The sequence below is a fragment of the Hypanus sabinus genome, chromosome 5 (genome assembly GCF_030144855.1).
Source record: "Hypanus sabinus isolate sHypSab1 chromosome 5, sHypSab1.hap1, whole genome shotgun sequence".
NCBI classification, from domain to species: domain Eukaryota; kingdom Metazoa; phylum Chordata; class Chondrichthyes; order Myliobatiformes; family Dasyatidae; genus Hypanus; species Hypanus sabinus.
In genome coordinates, this window is record NC_082710.1 from 24,685,537 (window position 1) to 24,705,419 (window position 19,883).

The window sequence follows — 19,883 nt, forward strand, 5'->3', positions numbered from 1 at the left end:
TGTTTTCCCACATTTTTAAAATCTATTCAATGTATGTGATTGATTTATCTGTTTAATTATTATTATTTTTATTTTATTTATTATTATCATTTTTCACTGCTAGATTATGTATTGCATTGAACTGCTGCTGCTAAGTTAACAAATTTCACGTCACATGCTGGTGATAATAAATCTGATTCTGTCAATGTCCCGATGTAATCTACAACCTTCATTACTATCTACAATACCATCAAACTTTGTGTAATCTCTTTTCCTCTTCCATATCATTTCTTTTCCAATCCTGCAGTCATCCTACTGATCCCTTAATCCCCCCCACCATTATTTTCTTGAAAGCCTGATATCTCTTGCCCCGTCATCTCACGCCTTCACGTGCCGATCCCCTTCCCAACCCACCCTAAACCTCCTCCCACCACCACACACATGCATTATGCAATCACCACCACCTTCTGCTTCCACCCAATCGCCCCTGTTCTTCCCCCACCTCTCCAATGGTCTCAATGAAAACCAGTCTGCAACCTTCCCCACACCATTCTTCTTCCTCAACACAGCGGATGATCACAGAGACACAACTCACTAACCAGGCTGTGGGCAAACCTGGAGCCGATGGCACCAATACGTATAACTCTTTGGCCATCATGCTGTTTATGTTTTGGACCCTCGTGGATCCTTTTGAATGAGTGGAATACTTGCCCGGTACTCTACCAAAACATGCAAATAAGAGAGATTTACAAGGATGTTGCCTGGATTGGGGAACATGCCTAATAAGAATAGGTTGAGTGAACTCGGCCTTTTCTCCTTGGAGCGACAGAGGATGAGAGGTGACCTGATAGAGGTGTATAAGATGATGAGAGGTATTGATCGTGTGGATAGTCGGAGGCTTTTTCCCAGGGCTGAAATGGTTGCCACAAGAGGACACAAGTTTAAGGTGCTGGGGAGTAGGTACAGAGGAGATGTCAGGGGTAAGTTTTTTACTCAGAGAGTGGTGAGTGCATGGAATGGGCTGCTGGCAACGGTGGTGGAGGCAGATACAATAGGGTCTTTTAAGAGACTTCTGGATAGGTACATGGAGCTTAGTAAGATAGAGGGCTATGGGTAAGCCTAGTAATTTCTAAGGTAGGAACATGTTCGGCACAACTTTGTGGGCTGAAGGGCCTGTATTGTGCTGTAGGTTTTCTATGTTTCTAAATTCCTAACCACCCTTGTCTCAAAAGAAGTAAAAGCAGTCTAAGCCATTACCTCTGCTACATTTGCTTGTTATAGCAGCCGGAGTGAAGTCCCTGTGATAGTTCAATAGACTTGGCTGTAACTTTGGTAAAATAACAGACAATTTTCACACAATAATCTTCAATCAACAGCAGGAGATAATGATCAGATAAACCACTTTAGTGATATCACAACAAAATACAGAGCATGCTGGAGATCTCAATAGGAACAGGAAAACAGAAATTACTAAACAAGTCATTAGGTCAGGAGCATCAATTCTCTTTCTCCCTCCACAGATACCCAAGAGTCTTCTCTATTTGTATTGAAATTCTCAGCATTTCAGTTTACGAATTTTGGCTTAAGGACTAAATATTCGCCAGACAGCAATAGTTCATAAACTAACATTTCACATCAAGTTCTAACTATGCAAAGTTCAAAGTAAATTTATTATCAAAGTACATGTACATTACCATATACTACTCTTAGATTAATTTTCTAGCAGGCAATCACAGTAAATACAATGAAACACAATATAATCAATGAAAAATTGCACACAAAGACAGACAAACAACCAATGTGCAAATGACAACAAACTGTGCACGTAAAAAGGAAACAAATAAGCAATAAATATCAAGGACATGAGATGAAGAGTCTTTGAAAGTGAGTCCAGAGGTTGTGGGAACAGTTCAGAGATGGGGTGAGTGAAGTTATCCCCTCTGGTTCGAGGCTGATGGTTAAGGGGCAATAACTGGTTGTGTGGATCTTGAGGCTCCTGTACCTCCTTTTTGATGGCAGCAGCAAGTAGAGAGCATAGTCTGGATGGTGGGGGTCCTTGATGATGCCGTTTACCCGCATTAGCACTCCATGTAAATGTGCTCGATATTGAAGAGGGCTTTACCCATGATGGACTGGCCGTATACACTACTTTTTGTAGGTTTTTCTATTCAAGGGCACTGGTTTTTACATACCAGGCCGTGATGCAACCAGTCAGTATTTTCTCCATCTATAAAGGGTTTTCGAAGTTTTAGGTGACACGCCAAATCTTCGCAACCTTCTAAGAAAGCAGAGGTGCTTTCTTTGTAATGGCACTGATGTGCGTGACTCAGAACAGATCCTCTGAAATGATAACACTGAGGAACTCTCCACTTCTGATCCCCCAATGAGGACTGGCTCATGGACCTCTAGTTTCCTCCCCCTGTAGTCAATAATCAGCTCCCTGGTCTTGCTGATATTGAGTGAAAGGTTGTTGCAATGGCACCACTCAGCTAGATTTTCATTCTCCCTCCTATATGCTGATTTGTCACCAGCTTTGATTCAGCCAGCATCAGTATGGCATTGGAGCTGTGCTTAGCCTCACAGTCATGAGTATAAAGTGAGTAAAGCAGGGGGTTAAGCACAGAACCTTGTGGAGGAGATGTTGTTCCCAATCCGAACTGACTGGGGAAGTTGAGGATCCAGCTGCACAAAAAGGTATTAAGGCCTAGGTCTTGAAGCTTATTGATTAGTTTTGAGGCTGTTAATACTATTGAATGCTGAGTTTTAGTCTATAAAGAGCATCCTGATGTACACATCTTCCCTGTCCAGATGTTCCAGGGTTGAGTGAAATGGCATCTGCTGTGGACTTGTTGTGACAGAAGGCAAACTGGACCAGATCCACATGAGCAGCTCGGCAACAAGCCAGTCCTGTGGAGTACTTGACCTCCGAGATTTAATCTTACTATAGCAAGGACATCACTACAAATCAAACAAATAAAATATGAGAAACTTGGAAACTACCATCGAACTTCAGGTTTATCTTAAAAGAATGATCCCAGAGCATTAATAATTTTTTTCCCGATCAATAATGTGTTACATGAGAGCCTTTCTGTTTGTGAATTCCAGCAGCAAAGTCACTAAGTCAGCTGAGTAACATCCGGCATTAGCAGCACCCATTTCTACAGAGACTGACGCTGGACTAAAAGCCCCATTTATCATGGCCCTTAACGCAGTTATTGATCCATTACAAGTAAGTGAAGCTGGCCATTAAGCTACCTACAGACTGCTGGAGTCTTTAGTAGTTTCAATGTAAATAGCATGGTAATATTTATTCCACTGGTAGCAAACACAGATCATTTTAAGTGAGCCTGCAGCAAGATTGGATTTAACTCAAGGCAAGCCTGCATCAAGGAGGTGTTTGCCTAAACGTGTAAAATGGTCCAAGTTTTCTATCCCTGCATGCCAAGAGAAAGAACAGAGCTTGATAAAGAAAACTTTAAAACCAACTGCAAACTGAATGAACTGTAAAGTAATTAGTTTACATGGAGACACAAACAAGACCAACTCAAGGACATAAAGACCAGCTCAAGGACAGAGTCAGAAAGGACAGCAAATACGGTACTCAAGGTGCTGTATCTAAATGTGAGTGGTATAAGAAATAAGGTGGATGATCTTGTTGCAATATTGCAGATTGCCAGGTAGGACCTTGTGGTCATCACCGAATCGTAGCTGAAGGATGGTTGTAGTTGGGAGCTGAATGTCCAAGGTTACACGTTGTATTGGAGGGATAGGAAGGTAGGCAGAGGGGGTGGTGTGGCTCTGCTGGTAAAGAATGGCATCAAATCAGTAGAAAGATGTGACATAGGATCAGAAGATGTTGATCCTTGTGGGTTGAGTTAAGAAACTGCAGGGTAAAAGGACACTGATGGCAGTTATATACAGGCCTCCCAACAGTGGCTGGGGGGTGGACCACAGGTTACAACAGGAAATAGAAAAGGCAAGTCAAAAGGGCAATGTTATGATAGTCATGGGAGATTTTAACATGCAGGTCGATTGGGAAAATCAGGTTGGTAATGGATCTCAAGAGAGTGAGTTTGTTGGATTCCTAAGAGATAGCTTTTTAGTGCAGTTTGTCATTGAGCTTACTACGGGATCAGGTATACTGGAATGTGTGTTATGTAATGAACCAGAGGCGATTAGCAGGCTTAAAGTAAAAGAACCCTTAGGAACCAGTGATCACAATATGATTGTGTTCAACTTGACATTTGATAGGGAGGAAGTAAAGTTTGATGCAGCAGTATTTCAGTGGAGTACCGGAAATTACAGTGGTATGAGAGAGGAGTTGGCCAAAGTAAATTGGAAGGAGCTGCTGGCAGGGATGTCAGAAGAGCAGCAATGGTGTGCATTTCTGGGAAAATAAGGAAGGTGCAGGACATGTGTATTCCAAAAATGAGAAATACTCAAAATGGTAAACAGTGCAACTGTAGCTGACAAGGGAAGTCAAAGCTATCATAAAAGCAAAAGAAAGGGCATACAACAAAGCAAAAAGTCGTGCAAAGATAGAGGATTCGGAAGTTTTTAAAAACCTACAGAGAGCAACTAAAAAATCATTAGAAGGGAAAAGATGAAATATGAAAGCAAGCTAGCAAATAATATCAAAGTGAACAGTAAAGGTTTTTTCAAGTATATTAAAAATAAAAGAGAAATGAGAGTGGATATAGGACCAATAGAAAATGAGGCTGGAGAAATAATAACAGGGGACAAGGCGATGGCTGCTGAATTTAATGAGTATTTTGCATCAGCCTTCACTGTGGAAGACACCAGCAGTATGCCTGATGTTGTAGTGTGTGAAAGAACAGAAGTGGGGTACAGTCTCTGTTACAAGAGAAAAGGTGCTCAAAAAGCTGAAAGATCTAAAGTACACAAGTCACCCAGACCAGATAAACTGCACCCAGGATTCTGAAAGTGGCAGCGTTAGAGATTGTGGCAGCATTAGAAATGATCTTCCAAAAATCATTGGACTCTGGCAAGGTGCCAGAGGTCTGGAATATTGCAAATGTTACTTCACTCTTTAAGAAAGGAGGAAGGCAGCAGGAAGGAAATTATAGTCCAGTTAGCCTGACCTCAGTGGTTGGGAAGATGTTAGAGTCAATTATTAAGGATGAGGTGATGGAGTACTTGGTAACACGGGACAAGATAGGACAAAGTCAGCATAGCTTCCTTCAGGGAAAATCATGCCTGATGAACCTGACGGAATTCTTTGGAGAAATTACAAGTAGAATAGCTAAAAGGGATGCAGTGGATGTTGTATATTTGGACTTTCAGAAGGCCTGTGACAAGGTGCCACACATGAGACTGCTTACCAAGTTAAGAGCCCATGGTATTACAGGAAAGTTATGGGCATGGTTAGAGCATTGGCTGATTGGTAGGAGACAGCGAGTGGGAATAAAAGAATTCTTTTCTGGTTGGCTGTCAATGACTAGCGGTATTTTGCAGGGGTCGCTGTTGGGATCACTTCTTTTCATGCTGTATATAAATGATTTAGATGATGGAATAGATGGCTTTGTTGCCAAGGAGCAGATAGTGTTGAGGAAACAGGTGGGATGCAGAAGGACTTAGACAGATTAGGAAAATGGGCAAGAATGTGTCAAATTAAATGCAATGTTGGAAAATGCATGGTCATGCACTTTGGGAATAGAAATAAATGTATGGACTATTTTGTAAATGGGGGGAAAATTCGGTGGTGAGGAAGGCAAATGTCAAGAGGTCTAGAATACAAGAGCAAAGATGTGATGCTGAGGCTTTATAAGGCATTGGTGAGGCCTCATCTTGAGTATTGTGAACAGTTTTGGGGCCCCTCATCTTAGAAAAGATGTGCTGGCATTGGAGAGGGTCCAGAGGAGGTTCACAAGGATGATTCCAGGAATGAAAGGGTTATCATACGAAGAACATTTGATGGCTCTGGGTTTGTACTCGCTGGAATTCAGAAGGATGAGGGGGGGATCTCATTGAAACCTTTCAATCGTTGAAAGGCTAGACAGAGTAGATGTGGAAAGGATGTTTCCCATGGTGGGAGATTCTAGAACAAGAGGGCACAGCCTCAGGATAGAGGGGCGCCTTTTAAAACAGAGATGCAGAGAAATTTCTTTAGACAAAGGGTGGTGAATTTGTTGCCACATGCAGCTGTGGAGACCAGGTTGTAGCGTGTTTTTAAGGCAGAGATTTATATGTTCTCGAATGGACATGGCATCAAAGGTTATGGGAAGAAGACTGGAAACTGGGGTTGAGGAGGAGATAGACAAAAGGATCAGCCATGATGAATGACGGAGCAGACTCAATGGGCCAGATAGCCTAATTCTGCTCCAATGTCTTCTGGTCTTATAACTTACGCATGTTTCTGCATTCTCCACAATCTTCTGTATTCCAATTGGCCATGGAAATAAAAGTTCAATAAATCAAGGCACGAGTTGGTGAGATCTTCCCAGTAAACTTTTCTGTAAAAAATTAATCACCCAGTAGTTGTTGCCTGCTGATTTGCTATCTGCAGAGATGAGTAATTATAGGGCTAGCTTCTTCTCCTCCACCGTCAGATTTCTCAATGGACAATAAACCAACCCATGAACATGACCACAATATTTTTGCTCTCTTTATGAACTACTTACTTGATTTAATTTTTAAAAATATATCTTATTGTAATTTATAGTATTTTTATGTATTGCACTATACTGCTGCTACAAAACAATAGATTTTGCAATATGTCAGTGATATGAAACCTGACTCTGATTCTGAGCCTCAAATCCCTTCTAACAAATATTTCACCACACATGCAAAGATTGCACATCCAGTCATTAGGAGCGTTACACAGAAACAGGCCCTGCCGTCCATAGTTTCTATGCAAACCCTTTTTTAGCATCTACACAAATCCCATTTGGCCACATTGGTTCTGCATTCTTCTATGCTTTGCCTGTCTAAATGCCTATTAAATGCCATGATTAAATGCCATGATTCCATTGCCTCCACTGTTAGTACATTCCAAAATATAACCACTTATGTGTGAAAAACTTTCCCTTCATATCTCCTTTAAATCCCTACAGAGTGGCAGCCAAATCTGCGCACAATACTCTTAAGTGCATCTCGCAACATAACATCTGCATTTTTGTCAGAACTAATGAAAGGCAGCATGCAATTCAGAATCAGGTTTAATATCACCAGCATATGTTGTGAAGTTTGTTATTATGCAGCATCAATACTTTGCAATACAGAATAATAAAAAAATGTGAATTACAGCAAGTAAATAAGTTAAATTAAATAAGTAGTGTAAGAAAGCAGTGAGGTACTGTTCATGGGTTCAAAGTCCATTCCTGAACTATTGAGTGTGTGCCTTCAGGCTCCTCTACCTCCTTCCTGATGGCAGCAATGAGAAGAGGGCATGTGCTTGGTGATGGGGGCCCTTAATGATGGATGCCGTCTTGCTGAGGCATCACTTCCTGAAGAATGACCTGGATGCTGGGGAGGCCAGTGCCCAAGATGGAGCTGACTGAATTTACAATTTTCTGCAGCTTATTTCAATCCTGCGCAGTGTCCCCCTTCCACCCCATACCAGACGGTGATGTGACCATTTAGAATGCTCTCTACGGTACATCCGCAGAAATTTGCGAGTGTGTTCGGTGACAGACCAAATCTCCTCAAGTGAAATATGCCTTCTCTGTAGCTGGATCGATATGATGGGCCCAGAATAGATCATCAAAGATGTTGACACCCAGGAACTTGAAACTGCTCACCCTTCCCACCTCAGGTCCCTCAATGAGGACTGGTCTGTGTGCCCTTGTATTACCCTTCTTGAAGTCCACAATCAATGTTTTGGTCTTGTTGAAGTTGAGTGCGAGGTTGTTGCTGCAACACCAGTCAACTAACTGGTATATCTTACCCCTGTACACCTTCTCGTCACCATCTGAAATCCTTCCAATTGTTGTGATGTCAGCTCACTTATAGATGGCATTTGTGCTGTGCCTAGCCACACAGTCGTGGGTATAGAGAGAGCAGAGCAGTGGGCTAAACACACGTCCCTGAGGTGTGCCAGTGTGGATTAACAGCAAAGTGGAGACGTTATTTCTGATCTGCTCAGACTGTGGTCCTCCAGGGAGGAAGTCGAGTATCCAGGTGCAGGAGGAAGTTTCGAGGCCCAGATTTTGGAGCTTTTTGATCAGACCTGTAGGAATGATGGTGTTAAACACTGAGCTGTAATCAATAAACAACATCCTGCCATAGGTATTTGTGTTGTCCAGGTGATCCAAGGCTGCATGAAGAGCCACTGAGATCTATTGTGGTAATAAGCAAATTGCAGTGGGTCCAGGTCCTGGCTGAGGCAGGAGTTGATTCTGGCTATGACCAACCTCTCAAAGCACTTCATCACCATAGATGTGCTACTGGACGACAGTCATTAAGGCAGTTCACCCTGCTCTTCTTGGACACTGGTATGATTATTGTCCTTTTGAAGCAGGTGGGAAGTCCTGACTGTAATAATGAAAGATTGAAAATGGCTTTGAACACACCCACCAGTTCATTGGTAGGTTTTCAGATCCCAACCAAGTACCCCATCAGGGCTTGTCACCTTGTGAAAGTTCACCCTCGTGAAAGGTGATCTGACGGTGGCCTCCAAGACAGACATTACTGGGCCGCTCGCTGGGTGCTGCAGATTCATTCACTGCCATTCATGGTGTTCGGTTTTGCTTTGTTGGAATTAATGGCTTGCAAACCCTGCCAGAGTTGACGTGCATCTGACTCCACCTGCAATCTCATTCAGAATTGTTCTCTTACTCTTCCATAAGTTGCACATGGCCTTATTGTATCGTCCTGGACCACCAGACTTGACTGCCACAGATCTAGCCCTCAGCAGTCTATGAACCTCCTGGTTCATCCACGGCCTTTGATTTGTATGTGTACAGTATTTTCTTGTCGGCACACACTCATTCACACAGGTCTTAGTGAAGTCAGTGACGACCGTGGCATACTCATTCAGGCTTGAAGATGAGTCCCTGAATTCAGTCCAGTACACTGACTCAAAGCAGTTCTCTAAATGCTCCTGTGTCTCTCTTGTCCATACCTTCTTGGTCCTCACTATTGCCTTCTACACTGCTCCATTACCCCAAACTGCCATTTTCAGGGAACGATGAATGAATTCCAAGGTCATTATTATTATTGATATTATTTAGCATTAGTATTTCTATCTCTATGACGTCACCCTTAAACTGTTCCCATTTACTCACTGACAGGATAACCTGGTTTACAGCTGATCGCCATGGTCACACTGGTCTTACACATTTCTGCCCCATCCTCCATGAAGATCAAGTTTCTTTTGACTCCCAGTTCTGATTAAGGTCTTTGACCTAGCAGATTAATTTCTCTTCTCACAGATGCAACCTGGCCAACTAAGTATTTCCAGTAATTTCTATTTTTGTTTCAGATTTCCAGTGTCTGCAGGGTTTTTTTTGTATATTCGCAGTGTAAGATAAATCTAGAGAGGAAAGGTAATATACTGCTTTGTGGTACATTTATAATATTGGTAGTTTTTATAACGTGATGTGATATTATTTGTAGTGCATGCATTTATATTACTTGTGGTATTCACATTCAATGAAGATTGAAAAACTGGTCTGGTAGAGACCATATTGTGAGCCCTGCAGAGGCAACTTCAGACTAAACATCAAAGCCAACTACGTGCACAGGGTGAGGCATGAACCATGTAGGTAGACGGGGAGATGTCAATGAAGAACTTGATACCATTTCAGTCAAAAACTTTAAGACTCTTCATTGAAAATCCTATTATTTTGGCCAAGATTTAGTGTCCTGGAATACTTCAATACTTGGCTCAACTATGACTTCTGGTTTACCAGCTGTCAAATCTTTGAATTCCCCTGAATATCTCTGTCATTCATAAGTACTGAAAAAAGTAATGAAACACATTAAAAATTAATCAAATCATTTAAAAGCTTAACCAATAAAATCAATAATGCACTCAAATAAATAATTATAAAGATCTAGAAAACACTTAAATTCTCAATTATTTCAAAAGGGAAAGCTGCAGCTACCTGAAGCCAACCAGCCACCCACTGAGATAGTGGAAGGTCCATCATAAATAACACAGGTTCAGTACAGAGATTTCCTCTGGGAAATAGCAGGATATTAGCGTTTCATCTCTGGACTCCACAAGGAGTCCAATGACAAAACACGCTCATAAGTCAATATTATAATGGAAGGAATTTCCAGGAGGTCATTGTGTGAGGGGGCCCTTGGAAGTGATTTCGATGTGAAAGTGGCCCTCCCGATAAAATGAGTCTCACTGCTGTAATTCCATTCTCTGTCTGGTGGTGGCACTCTATCATCATTACTGCTGGGAGGCTATAATTAGATGTGGCAAGTCTGCGTTCACAATTCCTCATATTAACAAGGCAATAAGGATTCACAATGAACATTGGACATTGTTACTCCAACATGGCTTGCTTGAGTTATTTACCACTCATAATCTCGATTTCATATGATTCAGGCTTAGTCTTCATTTGCAGTGTGGAATGCCAAGGGGAGTGGCAAATTAATACAAATAGATTAAAATGATTTGTGATTTGATTCTTGTGTATGGAAATAAAACAATGAGCCAGAGAACTGGCAGAGCTTCCTATCCAATTGTCTCCTGTCTCCAATCTTGTGTGATTTCATCATCAGATGAAACCAAGAGGAGACAGACAGGAAAGTGATGGATAAATGAATGTGGGCTTTAATAAAGGAATCTTGATCATCCTCCATTGTCAACTTAAATATTGGAATAAAGTTAATAGCATTAGACAAATAGAGGCTGCAGCAAATATTGGATGACAATGAAAGGTTTACTGGAGTCTGGAATGCAAGTTAACAGAATGAACAATTTGCTGACAAAAGCAGTTCACTTTACAGTGGTATAGTCCACAATGAAATATACCCCTAATAGTAAGAATTCTTGAACTACTCCAGGAGATGTTGGGAAGACCTGAACTCATAAAATAAGGATCAGAAACTTGCCATGTGTTGACCCGCGGTACAAAGTTCTGTCTTCCCATGAAGTGCATTGACTGCTCTCCTAAGGGGATATCTTTCTTATTTGCTGGTTCCAATCCAACAGAAAAGACTCCGAGGTCAACACCCATCTCTTGAAAGTATTGGGGAAAGTTCATCCTGTGCAGTACATTGAAGAGCCCTATCAGTTGCTATCGGGGTCAATGTGTTGGGGTCTGTCCCGGCTGATATTTCCAACCTCCACATATCCACCAAGAAAGAAAGACCCCACCTGGAGTATTGTGTGCAGTTTTGGTCTCCAAATTTGAGGAAGGACATTCTTGCTATTGAGGGGGTGCAGCGTAGGTTCACAAGGTTAATTCCCGGGATGGCAGGACTGTCATATGTTAAAAGATTGGAGCGTCTGGGCTTGTATACACTGGAATTTAGAAGGATGAGAGGTAATCTGATTGAAACATATAAGATTATTAAGGGATTGGACACGCTGGAGGCAGGAAGCACGTTCCTGCTGATGGGTGAGTCCAGAACTAGAGGCCACAGTTTAAGAATAAGGGGTAGGCCATTTAGAACTGAGATGCGGAAAAACTTTTTTCAACCAGAGAGTGGTGGATATGTGGAAAGCTCTGCCCCAGAAGGCAGTGGAGGCCAAGTCTCTGGATGCATTCAAGAGAGAGTTAGATAGAGCTCTTATAGATAGCAGGGTCAAGGGATATGGGGAGAGGGCAGGAACGGGGTACTGATTGTGTATGATCAGCCATGATCACAGTGAATGGTGGTGCTGGCTAGAAGGGCCAAATGGCCTACTCCTACACCTACTGTCTATTGTCTATTATTGTAGCCACCATAGTTCTACAATTGCTGGCCAGCTTCCAATGCCATTGGATTTCTGTTCTCAATCTGAAATAATTTCCACGCTAGCATAGTGGATAGCACACTACTTTACAGTACAAGCGACTCGGGTTTAATTCTCGCCGCTGTCAGGAGTCTGTATGTTCTCCCTGTGTCCTCCCACAGTCCAAAGACATACTGGTTGGTAGGTTAATTGGTCATTTTAAGTTGCTGGGCGGTGTGGCTCCAAGGACCTGTAAGGCCTATTTCATGTTGTATCTCAATAAATAAATTAATTAATTGATTAAACGTGGCAATGTGTGGCAGATGATCATGAAGTTATATCATAGTAAAAATACTCGGTGTTGGTTGCTTAAATCATCTGGATTGTAGCAATGAAACAATTCCTATCCTCATCAAGTACTAATTAAACAATCAGTATGGATCGGATACTATGTTAATGAGCTGACCTACCACCACAGAAGGAGATCAGCTTCCAATTGGATCAATGGATGAAGTGAATCTCATCTCTGATGTATATGTGATAGCTGCTGGTGGTAAATCATTTAGCGTGATGGCCTCCCACATGACTACATTGTAATTTAAAGTACAAAGCAGAAGAACTGCTCTCAATCTGCGGCTGAAACACTTTGACACACAATTTTCTGCCAAGCCAGCAGTGATGCTAATGGCACTCTGTGACATCAGGCAAGGCCCTTTGTAGAGTTAAATGCAAATATCCAAAAGTTGTCAGCTGAGTTTCCCATCAACAGTCAGGCTCCCCACTCACAGGGATTGAACAGAAGTGAGATGGAGCCATATTCAGTCAGGATAGGAAAGGAACTATGGGCAGTCTGACCACCAACTCGAAAGGATGGAATCAAGACAATGACTGGAATGCAGGAAATCTGAGATAAAAACAAAGCTCTGGAAACACTCAAGTCAGGCTGCATTTATAGAATGAGAATTACAGTTAATGTTTTAGGTCGATGAAAAGTTTTCAACCAGAAAACTTCATTCTATTTCTCTCCGCGCTGAGTGTGTCCAGCACTCTCTGCTGTTATGGCCCATCTCTGTGAACAGTTGTGAATGGACGTGCAGCACTGTCTCTGTAAAATGGGTATGGAAGGAATCGAGTGCTTGGAAAGAAGGACTGAAATGCAGGACACCAACTGTTGGGAATTTGTGGCTTCAAATGTTAATATAATTAAACTGTAAAAATCCATTACTTTAAAATATATATAGTTAATCGGTAATAAAAATGATTTTCCCTGACTTTACTAATTATGCTACACTGACATTGTGTGCCAGCTTTTGGATGCATCACTTATGTTTTTCAATCCATTATGAGTGAAGGAATATTAGAGCCACAGACACTTGACAAAGCTGAGGCAAAGCCGGTGCCTTTCGCATCCCTGCTGCGGATCATTTAGGACCTTTTGAGGCGAAGTGTCTTTGGACTGGATCAGATATTGGAATCAGCTTTGATAGGTTCTTGAAATGAAACCAATTTAGTGCAGTGTTCATTAAGCCCTGTCTTTACTTCTCAAATCTGATCACCCATTTGTTGTAGAAGTGAGACTTCTGCAGAAATAAGTGGAAAGGACAGATGGATATCTTGTACTACAACATTAACAGCCTAATAGCTGCCTCACTGATCGATTGATCAAAGTAGTAAAACACACACAATTCACAGGTTATGTTATGGCTGGAGCTTGTAATATACACTGGAACTAAACACTAAAATAGGCTTGAATGGATTCACCAAAGTAGAATTCACAGAACTACTAAATGTAGCAGAAGAAACTCCTAAATACTTCTTTGATTATGCTGATGTCCACTTCCCATATGCAGGCCCTGGGCAGCCAGCAGCATAAGCAGCCAACCATAAATGCATCTATACTGGCAAGCAGGTGGGCACCTTAAGAGCAGGTTATCGCAGAACCAGATGTTGGTAACTTACTGTAATTTGATGTTTTGTTTGAAGGTGCCTGTAAGACCTATTCCCGGATAGACAGAACCAGCAGGGGCCTTGTTACTGAATAATTATAGCTCATGTCCCTTTACAGTCACAACCAAAACATTCTGACAAATTAGCTCTATTGAATATGGAGTAAATTATTCATGGATAATTCTTAATGGGTCTGAATCCCACTGTGGCTTTCCTAAGAAACTCCGAGAGGGCAGAGGAGTCTCTACGCCCAATCATTGTTAGCCTTGATCAATATAGTCCTAAATAGAACATTACAGTTTGTACAGGCCTTTCAGCCCACAATGTTGTGCTGACCTGAGAGGAGATTTGATAGAGAGCGATATGGATAGGATAAGGGCAAGCAGGCTTTTTCTACAGAGGCTGGGTGGGACTGCAACTAGAGGGTTAAAGGTGAATGGTAAAAAGTTTAAGGGAAACTTCTTCACTCAGAGGGTCATGAGAGTGTGGAATGAGCTACCGGTGCAAGTGGTACATATGAGCTTGCTTTCAACGTTTAAGAGAAGTTTGGATAGGGACATGGATGGTAGGGGTATGGAGGTCGATGATCCAGTGTAGGTTGATGGAAGTAGGCAGTTTAAATAGTTCGACATCAACTCAATGGGCCAAAGGGCCCGTTTCAGGGCTGTACTTTTCTATGACCTTGCAAACTACCCTAAGATCAATCTAACCCTCCATTTTTCTCTCGTCCATGTGCCTAAATAAGAGTTTCTAAAATGTCCATAAAGTATGTTTCCATCACCACCCCGGGCAGAGTGTTCCACGTACCCACCACTCGCAGTGTAAAAAAACTCACCTCTGACATCCCCCTATACTCTCTTCCAATGACCTTCAAACTATGACCCTTCTTTTTAGTCATTCCTCCCTGGGAAGAGGTCTGTCTACCCGCTCTCTTATCATCTTTTACACCTCTCAAGCAGAAGCAGCCAACGCTAGAGCTACTGTAGATCTGAAAAGTTTATTTTGTTTCTCTCTTTACTTGCTGCCTCACCCACTCAGTATTTTCAGGAATTTTTCTTTCAGGATTAGTAATAATTTTTCCACTTTTTAATGTAATCCTGATCTTCAGCAGCCAGTCAGATGCAGGAAAAATACTCTTTGCTTCTCCTTGCTCAGTGTTAAAATAGGAGAAAGTACTAGCCATCACTTTTGAGGTACTTAGAAGCATCATACAGAAATTTCTAAAACAGTATTATTTTGTTGCAAATTTGAGAAATGTGTGTGTATGTAGAAAGTACAGATCTTGTATATAGTATATACTATTTTTGATTTTGACAGTGTACACTCCCTTTTTGTTGTTTGTACTTCTATTGGTATATGTATTTGATATAATTTCTCCCCTGATTCGTGTTTGTCTTTATAAATTTTTAAATCAATAAAAAGATTAAAAATGAGAAAGTATAGATCTTTAAAAGCATGAAGCCGAACACAATACCTTCTGTGAATCCCTGTGAAACGGGCTGCTCCAGACAGGTTAGCCCTGTCAGATGCTTTCACTTACTTGTCTTAATTCATAAGCCTGTTCTAATATACATTTTCCTTGAACTGCAGAGAGTGGAGCATGAAGCATGGCCAAAGGAAACTGTGGCATTATGTAAATAGTCTAGTACGTTAACTGTGCGTGTTAGCAAGGACCCAATTTCTTAAAAATAAATATAAAAACATTGTAAGTATTATAGTCCATTTGAGATACCTCCCTCAATTCACAGTCGTCCTTCCTTACTATATATTTTAAAGTGAAATTTATCTACTGGTCTGAATCACGTAACAAAGTTCAGACAAATTCTCAATTACTCAAGGTCAAGTATTTATGATGAAGATTTCCAAGGAACATTGGAATACTAACCATTTTAATAGTGTAACACCTGGAGAAAGGTTTCACTGGTAACGTAATGGTCTTTCTGTAGGAGCAGTTACGGTGAGAGATAACGGGTGCTTTGGAATGTGAGCCGCCCAATGAGGGCAGTGTAAGCTGGGTCTTTGTTTCGGCAGGAGATGAAGGGAGAAGATGGCAGAGAGACGAGGTTGTAGGACTTGACACAGAGCAGGGCCATGATCCAACGAAGGCCGGGGAGATTGAAGGAGGATCAGCAAAGGCAAAACCGTGAGCTCCAACTTGTGCACGTTAGACTGGTTCATTAAAATAGGCCTTTTCCTTTTTTGCTTTTTCTTTACTAACTCCTTCATTCAAATTAAGAATTATAAAGCTAAATTGTTTAATTGCATAGAAACACAGAAAACCTACAGCACAATAGAGGCCCTTCAGCCCACAATGCTGTGCTGAGCATGTACTTACTTTAGAAATTACCTAGGGTTACCCACAGCCCTCTATTTTTCTAAGCTCCATGTACCTATCCAGGAGTCTCTTAAAAGATCCTATCGTATCCGCTCCCACCACCATCCCCGGCAGTCCAGTCCACGCACTCACTACTCTCTGCATAAAAAACTTATCCCTGACATCGCCTCTGTACCTACTTCAAGCACCTTAAAACTGTGCCCTCTCATGTTAGCCATTTCAGCACTGGGAAAAAGCCTCTGACTATCCACACGATCAATGCCTCTCATCATCTTATACACCTCTATCAGGTCACCTCTTATCTTCTGTCGTTCCAAGGAGAAAAGGCCAAGTTCACTCAACCTGTTCTCATAAGGCATGCTCCCCAATCCAGGCAACATTCCTGTAAATCTCCTCTGCACCCTTTCTAAAGTTTCCACATCCTTCCTGTAGTGAGGTGACCAGAACTGAGCGCAGTACTCCAAGTGGGGTCTGACCAGGGTCCTATACAGCTGTAACATTACCAATGCATCGTATGCCTTCATAACCACACAGTCAAACTGCACAGCAGCTTTGAGTGTCCTATGGACTCGGACCCCAGGATCCCTCTGATCCTCCACACTTCCAAGAGTCTTACCATTAATACTATATTCTGCCATCATATTTGACCTATCAAAATGAACCACCTCACACTTATCTGGGTTGAACTTCATCTGCCATTTCTCAGCCCAGTTTTGCATCCTATCGATGTCCTGCTGTAACCTCTGACAGCCCCCTACACTATCCACACCACCACCAACCTTTGTGTCATCAGCAAATTTTCTAACCCATCCCTCCACTTCCTCATCCAGGTCATTTATAAAAATCATGAAGAGACGGGGTCCCAGAACAGATCCCTGAGGCACACCACTGTTCACTGACCTCCAAGCAGAACATAACCTGTCTATAACCACTCTTTGCTTTCTGGGCAAGCCAATTCTGGATCCACAAAGCAAGGTCCCCTTGGGTCCCATGCCTCCTTACTTTCTCAATAAGCCTTGAATGGGGTACCTTATCCAATACCTTGCTGAAACCATATACACTACACCTACTGCTCTACCCTCATCAATGTGTTTAGTCACGTCCTCAAAAAACTCAATCAGGCTCGTAAGGCACGACCTGCCTTTGACAAAGCCATGCTGACTATTCTTAATCATATTATGCCTCTCCACATGTTCATAAATCCTGCCTCTCAAGATCTTTTCCATCAACTTTCCAACCACTGAAGGATCACTGGTCTATGATTTCCTGGGCTATCTCTATTCCCATTCTTGAATAAGGGAACAACACCCACAACCCTCCAATCCTCCGGAACCTCTCTTGTCCCCATTGATGATGCAAAGATCATCGCCAGAGGTTCAGCAATCCCCTCCCTCACCTCCCACAGTTGCCTGGAGTACATCTCACCTGGTCTCCGTGACTTATCCAATTTGATACTTTCCAAAACCTCCAGCACATCCTCTTACTTAATATCTACATGCTCAAGCTTTTTAATCTGCTGCAAGTCATCCCTACAATGGCCAAGATCCTTTTCCATAGTAAACACAGAAGCAAAGTACCCATTAAGTCCCTCTGCTGTCTCCTCCGGTTCCATACACACTGTGGGATTGAGTTTAATTGTATGCAGTGTACTGTCTGTTATTTCGTGGCACTGATTTGTAACAGGGTAACACATCACGCAGTATCCACACAAACAGGGGGGTTTCGAGGCAGGCTTACACCTCAATCTCACACATTAGGCAGGGCCAGAGATTGTCTTACGCTGCCAACAGAACCAGAGTGCTTCATTAGTATCAGAGTTTAAACAGAAGTTGTTTCCATCGTCTCCCTTATATGGATCTTACCAACTTTCCATGAGACCATAACACTTAGGAGCAGAGTTAGCCCATTTGACCCAATCCACTATGGCTGATTTATTATCTCATCCTCCTGCCTTCTCCCTGTAGCCTTTGACACCCTTACCAATCAAGAACCGGTCAACTTCCACTTTAAGTACATCCAATGACGCCTTCCACAATCGTCTGTGGCAATGAATTCCACAGATTCACCACCTTCTAGCGAAAGAAATTCCTAAGCAAACATCACATCTCTATCCTCACCAAAACCTGAATGACTTGCGTTTTTCTCCTAATTCTTTATACATTTTTGCCTCCACGTGTGTCTGCTGGTTGTGTAGTGAGTGTGTATTTTAATTGTCAACAGCACAAAGTTCAAAACTGTTTGCTACTTAAAATAAATAGGTGAGCTGACTCATTGGCTCGAAGGATGGCGGAATGGGAAATGGGTCCAATCATACTTAGGTGCCTCTCTGCATAAGATACCTAGCTTTGGCAAAGAAAGAAGAGGAATTTTATTGATCATGTGGTCAGGCAGCATCTATAGATGGGAATAAACAGTCAACGTTTCAGGCTGAGACACTTCACCGACACTCAATGATGGGTTGTGGCCTGAAACGTCGACTGTTTATTCCCATCTACAGATGCTGCCTGACCTGCTGAGCTCCTCCAGCATATTGTGTGTACTGCTCTAGATTTCCAGCATCTGCAGTACCTCTTGTGTCTATTGTTCATCTGGTTGGTTTGTACTTTCACAAGGGCATTGGATGCAAAAGGAAAGGCTTTCATTTCTGTAATAAGGCAAGAAAATAGAGACATGGTCTTTTTTTAATTTCTGGTGTACACCATTGGCTGACCACAGTTGACTAAGCCACAGTTTTCGTTCACAACCAAATTGTGCAATGAAAGAAAAGCTTTCTGATGTAGATGGTAGTGACATAGAAGGTAAGCAGAAAGTTTGTCTGTGGACTGATAACCAAGTGGACATATCCTGAGGTGGCACGAGGAACAGTTTGCACTCACCATTTGTGAAAGACAATTCTTTTAGCAGCTCCTCCTCTCTAGACACGTCCAGAGTGAACTCTGTGAAGGAAGGCTCTGCAGCCGGCTGGAAGGTTTTCAGTGACTCAGTGGCCATTCGGATCCTGAAACACAAATAATGCCTCAGTCATCAAGTCTTTTCTTCATGCAGACAAAGAGGACAAAGGACAAATGAAAAAGAACAACCTTGTCAAAGGTAGGTGGAACCACAAAAGCATGACAAAGAAAGTAATAGAAAAAGCTTTTCCTTCTTCTCAAAAGGTTAGTAGGCCCAGGTTTGTGGAACATACAATGGGTTTTTCTACTGTGTCATCGATACTATTTATGACAGGATTTGAATACTGAAGGAATTAGGACTTACTGTAATTGTATAGAGCTTTAATGTGACTGCACCTAGTAATTCCTATTGTGTAGTTTTGGTTTCCTTACCTATGAAAGGATTTGCTTGCCACGAAGATTCATTAGACTGGTTTCAGGCATAACAGCAAAAGAGAGGGCATACAATATTTTTTAATAACTAGTTGGAAACTGAAGGATTAGGAAGCTTTTAATAACCAATACCTGAAGCTGCATGGTAGTGTAGTGGTTAGCATAATGCTTTACAGTACCAACAACCCAGATTCAATTCCTAATATTACAAGACTATTAAATGGTACCTTAGTATCTTGACCTCAGAATATACCTCATTATGATCTTGCACCTTATCGTTTACCTTCACTGTACTTTCTCTGTAGCTGTTACACTTTATTCTGCATTCTGTTATTAAACTACCTCAGTGCCCTGTGTAATGATTTGATCTGTGTAAACCGTATGTAAGACAAACAATAATAAGTGAATTCTAATCCTAATTCCAACAGTAGGTAACTAAAAA

The 19,883-nt window shown here is 41.8% G+C and overlaps 1 protein-coding gene across 5 annotated transcripts in view; it reads right to left on the reverse strand.

Moving 5' to 3' along the window:
• The window catches only part of trim36 (tripartite motif containing 36), a 119,905-nt gene that overhangs the window by 27,429 nt on the left and 72,593 nt on the right, over nt 1-19,883 (reverse strand). For all 5 annotated transcript variants that reach the window (XM_059969585.1, XM_059969589.1, XM_059969587.1 and 2 more), the window contains one exon: nt 18,995-19,116. In XM_059969585.1, the coding sequence (XP_059825568.1) occupies nt 18,995-19,116 (122 nt within the window). The remainder of the gene's footprint in view (nt 1-18,994; nt 19,117-19,883) is intronic.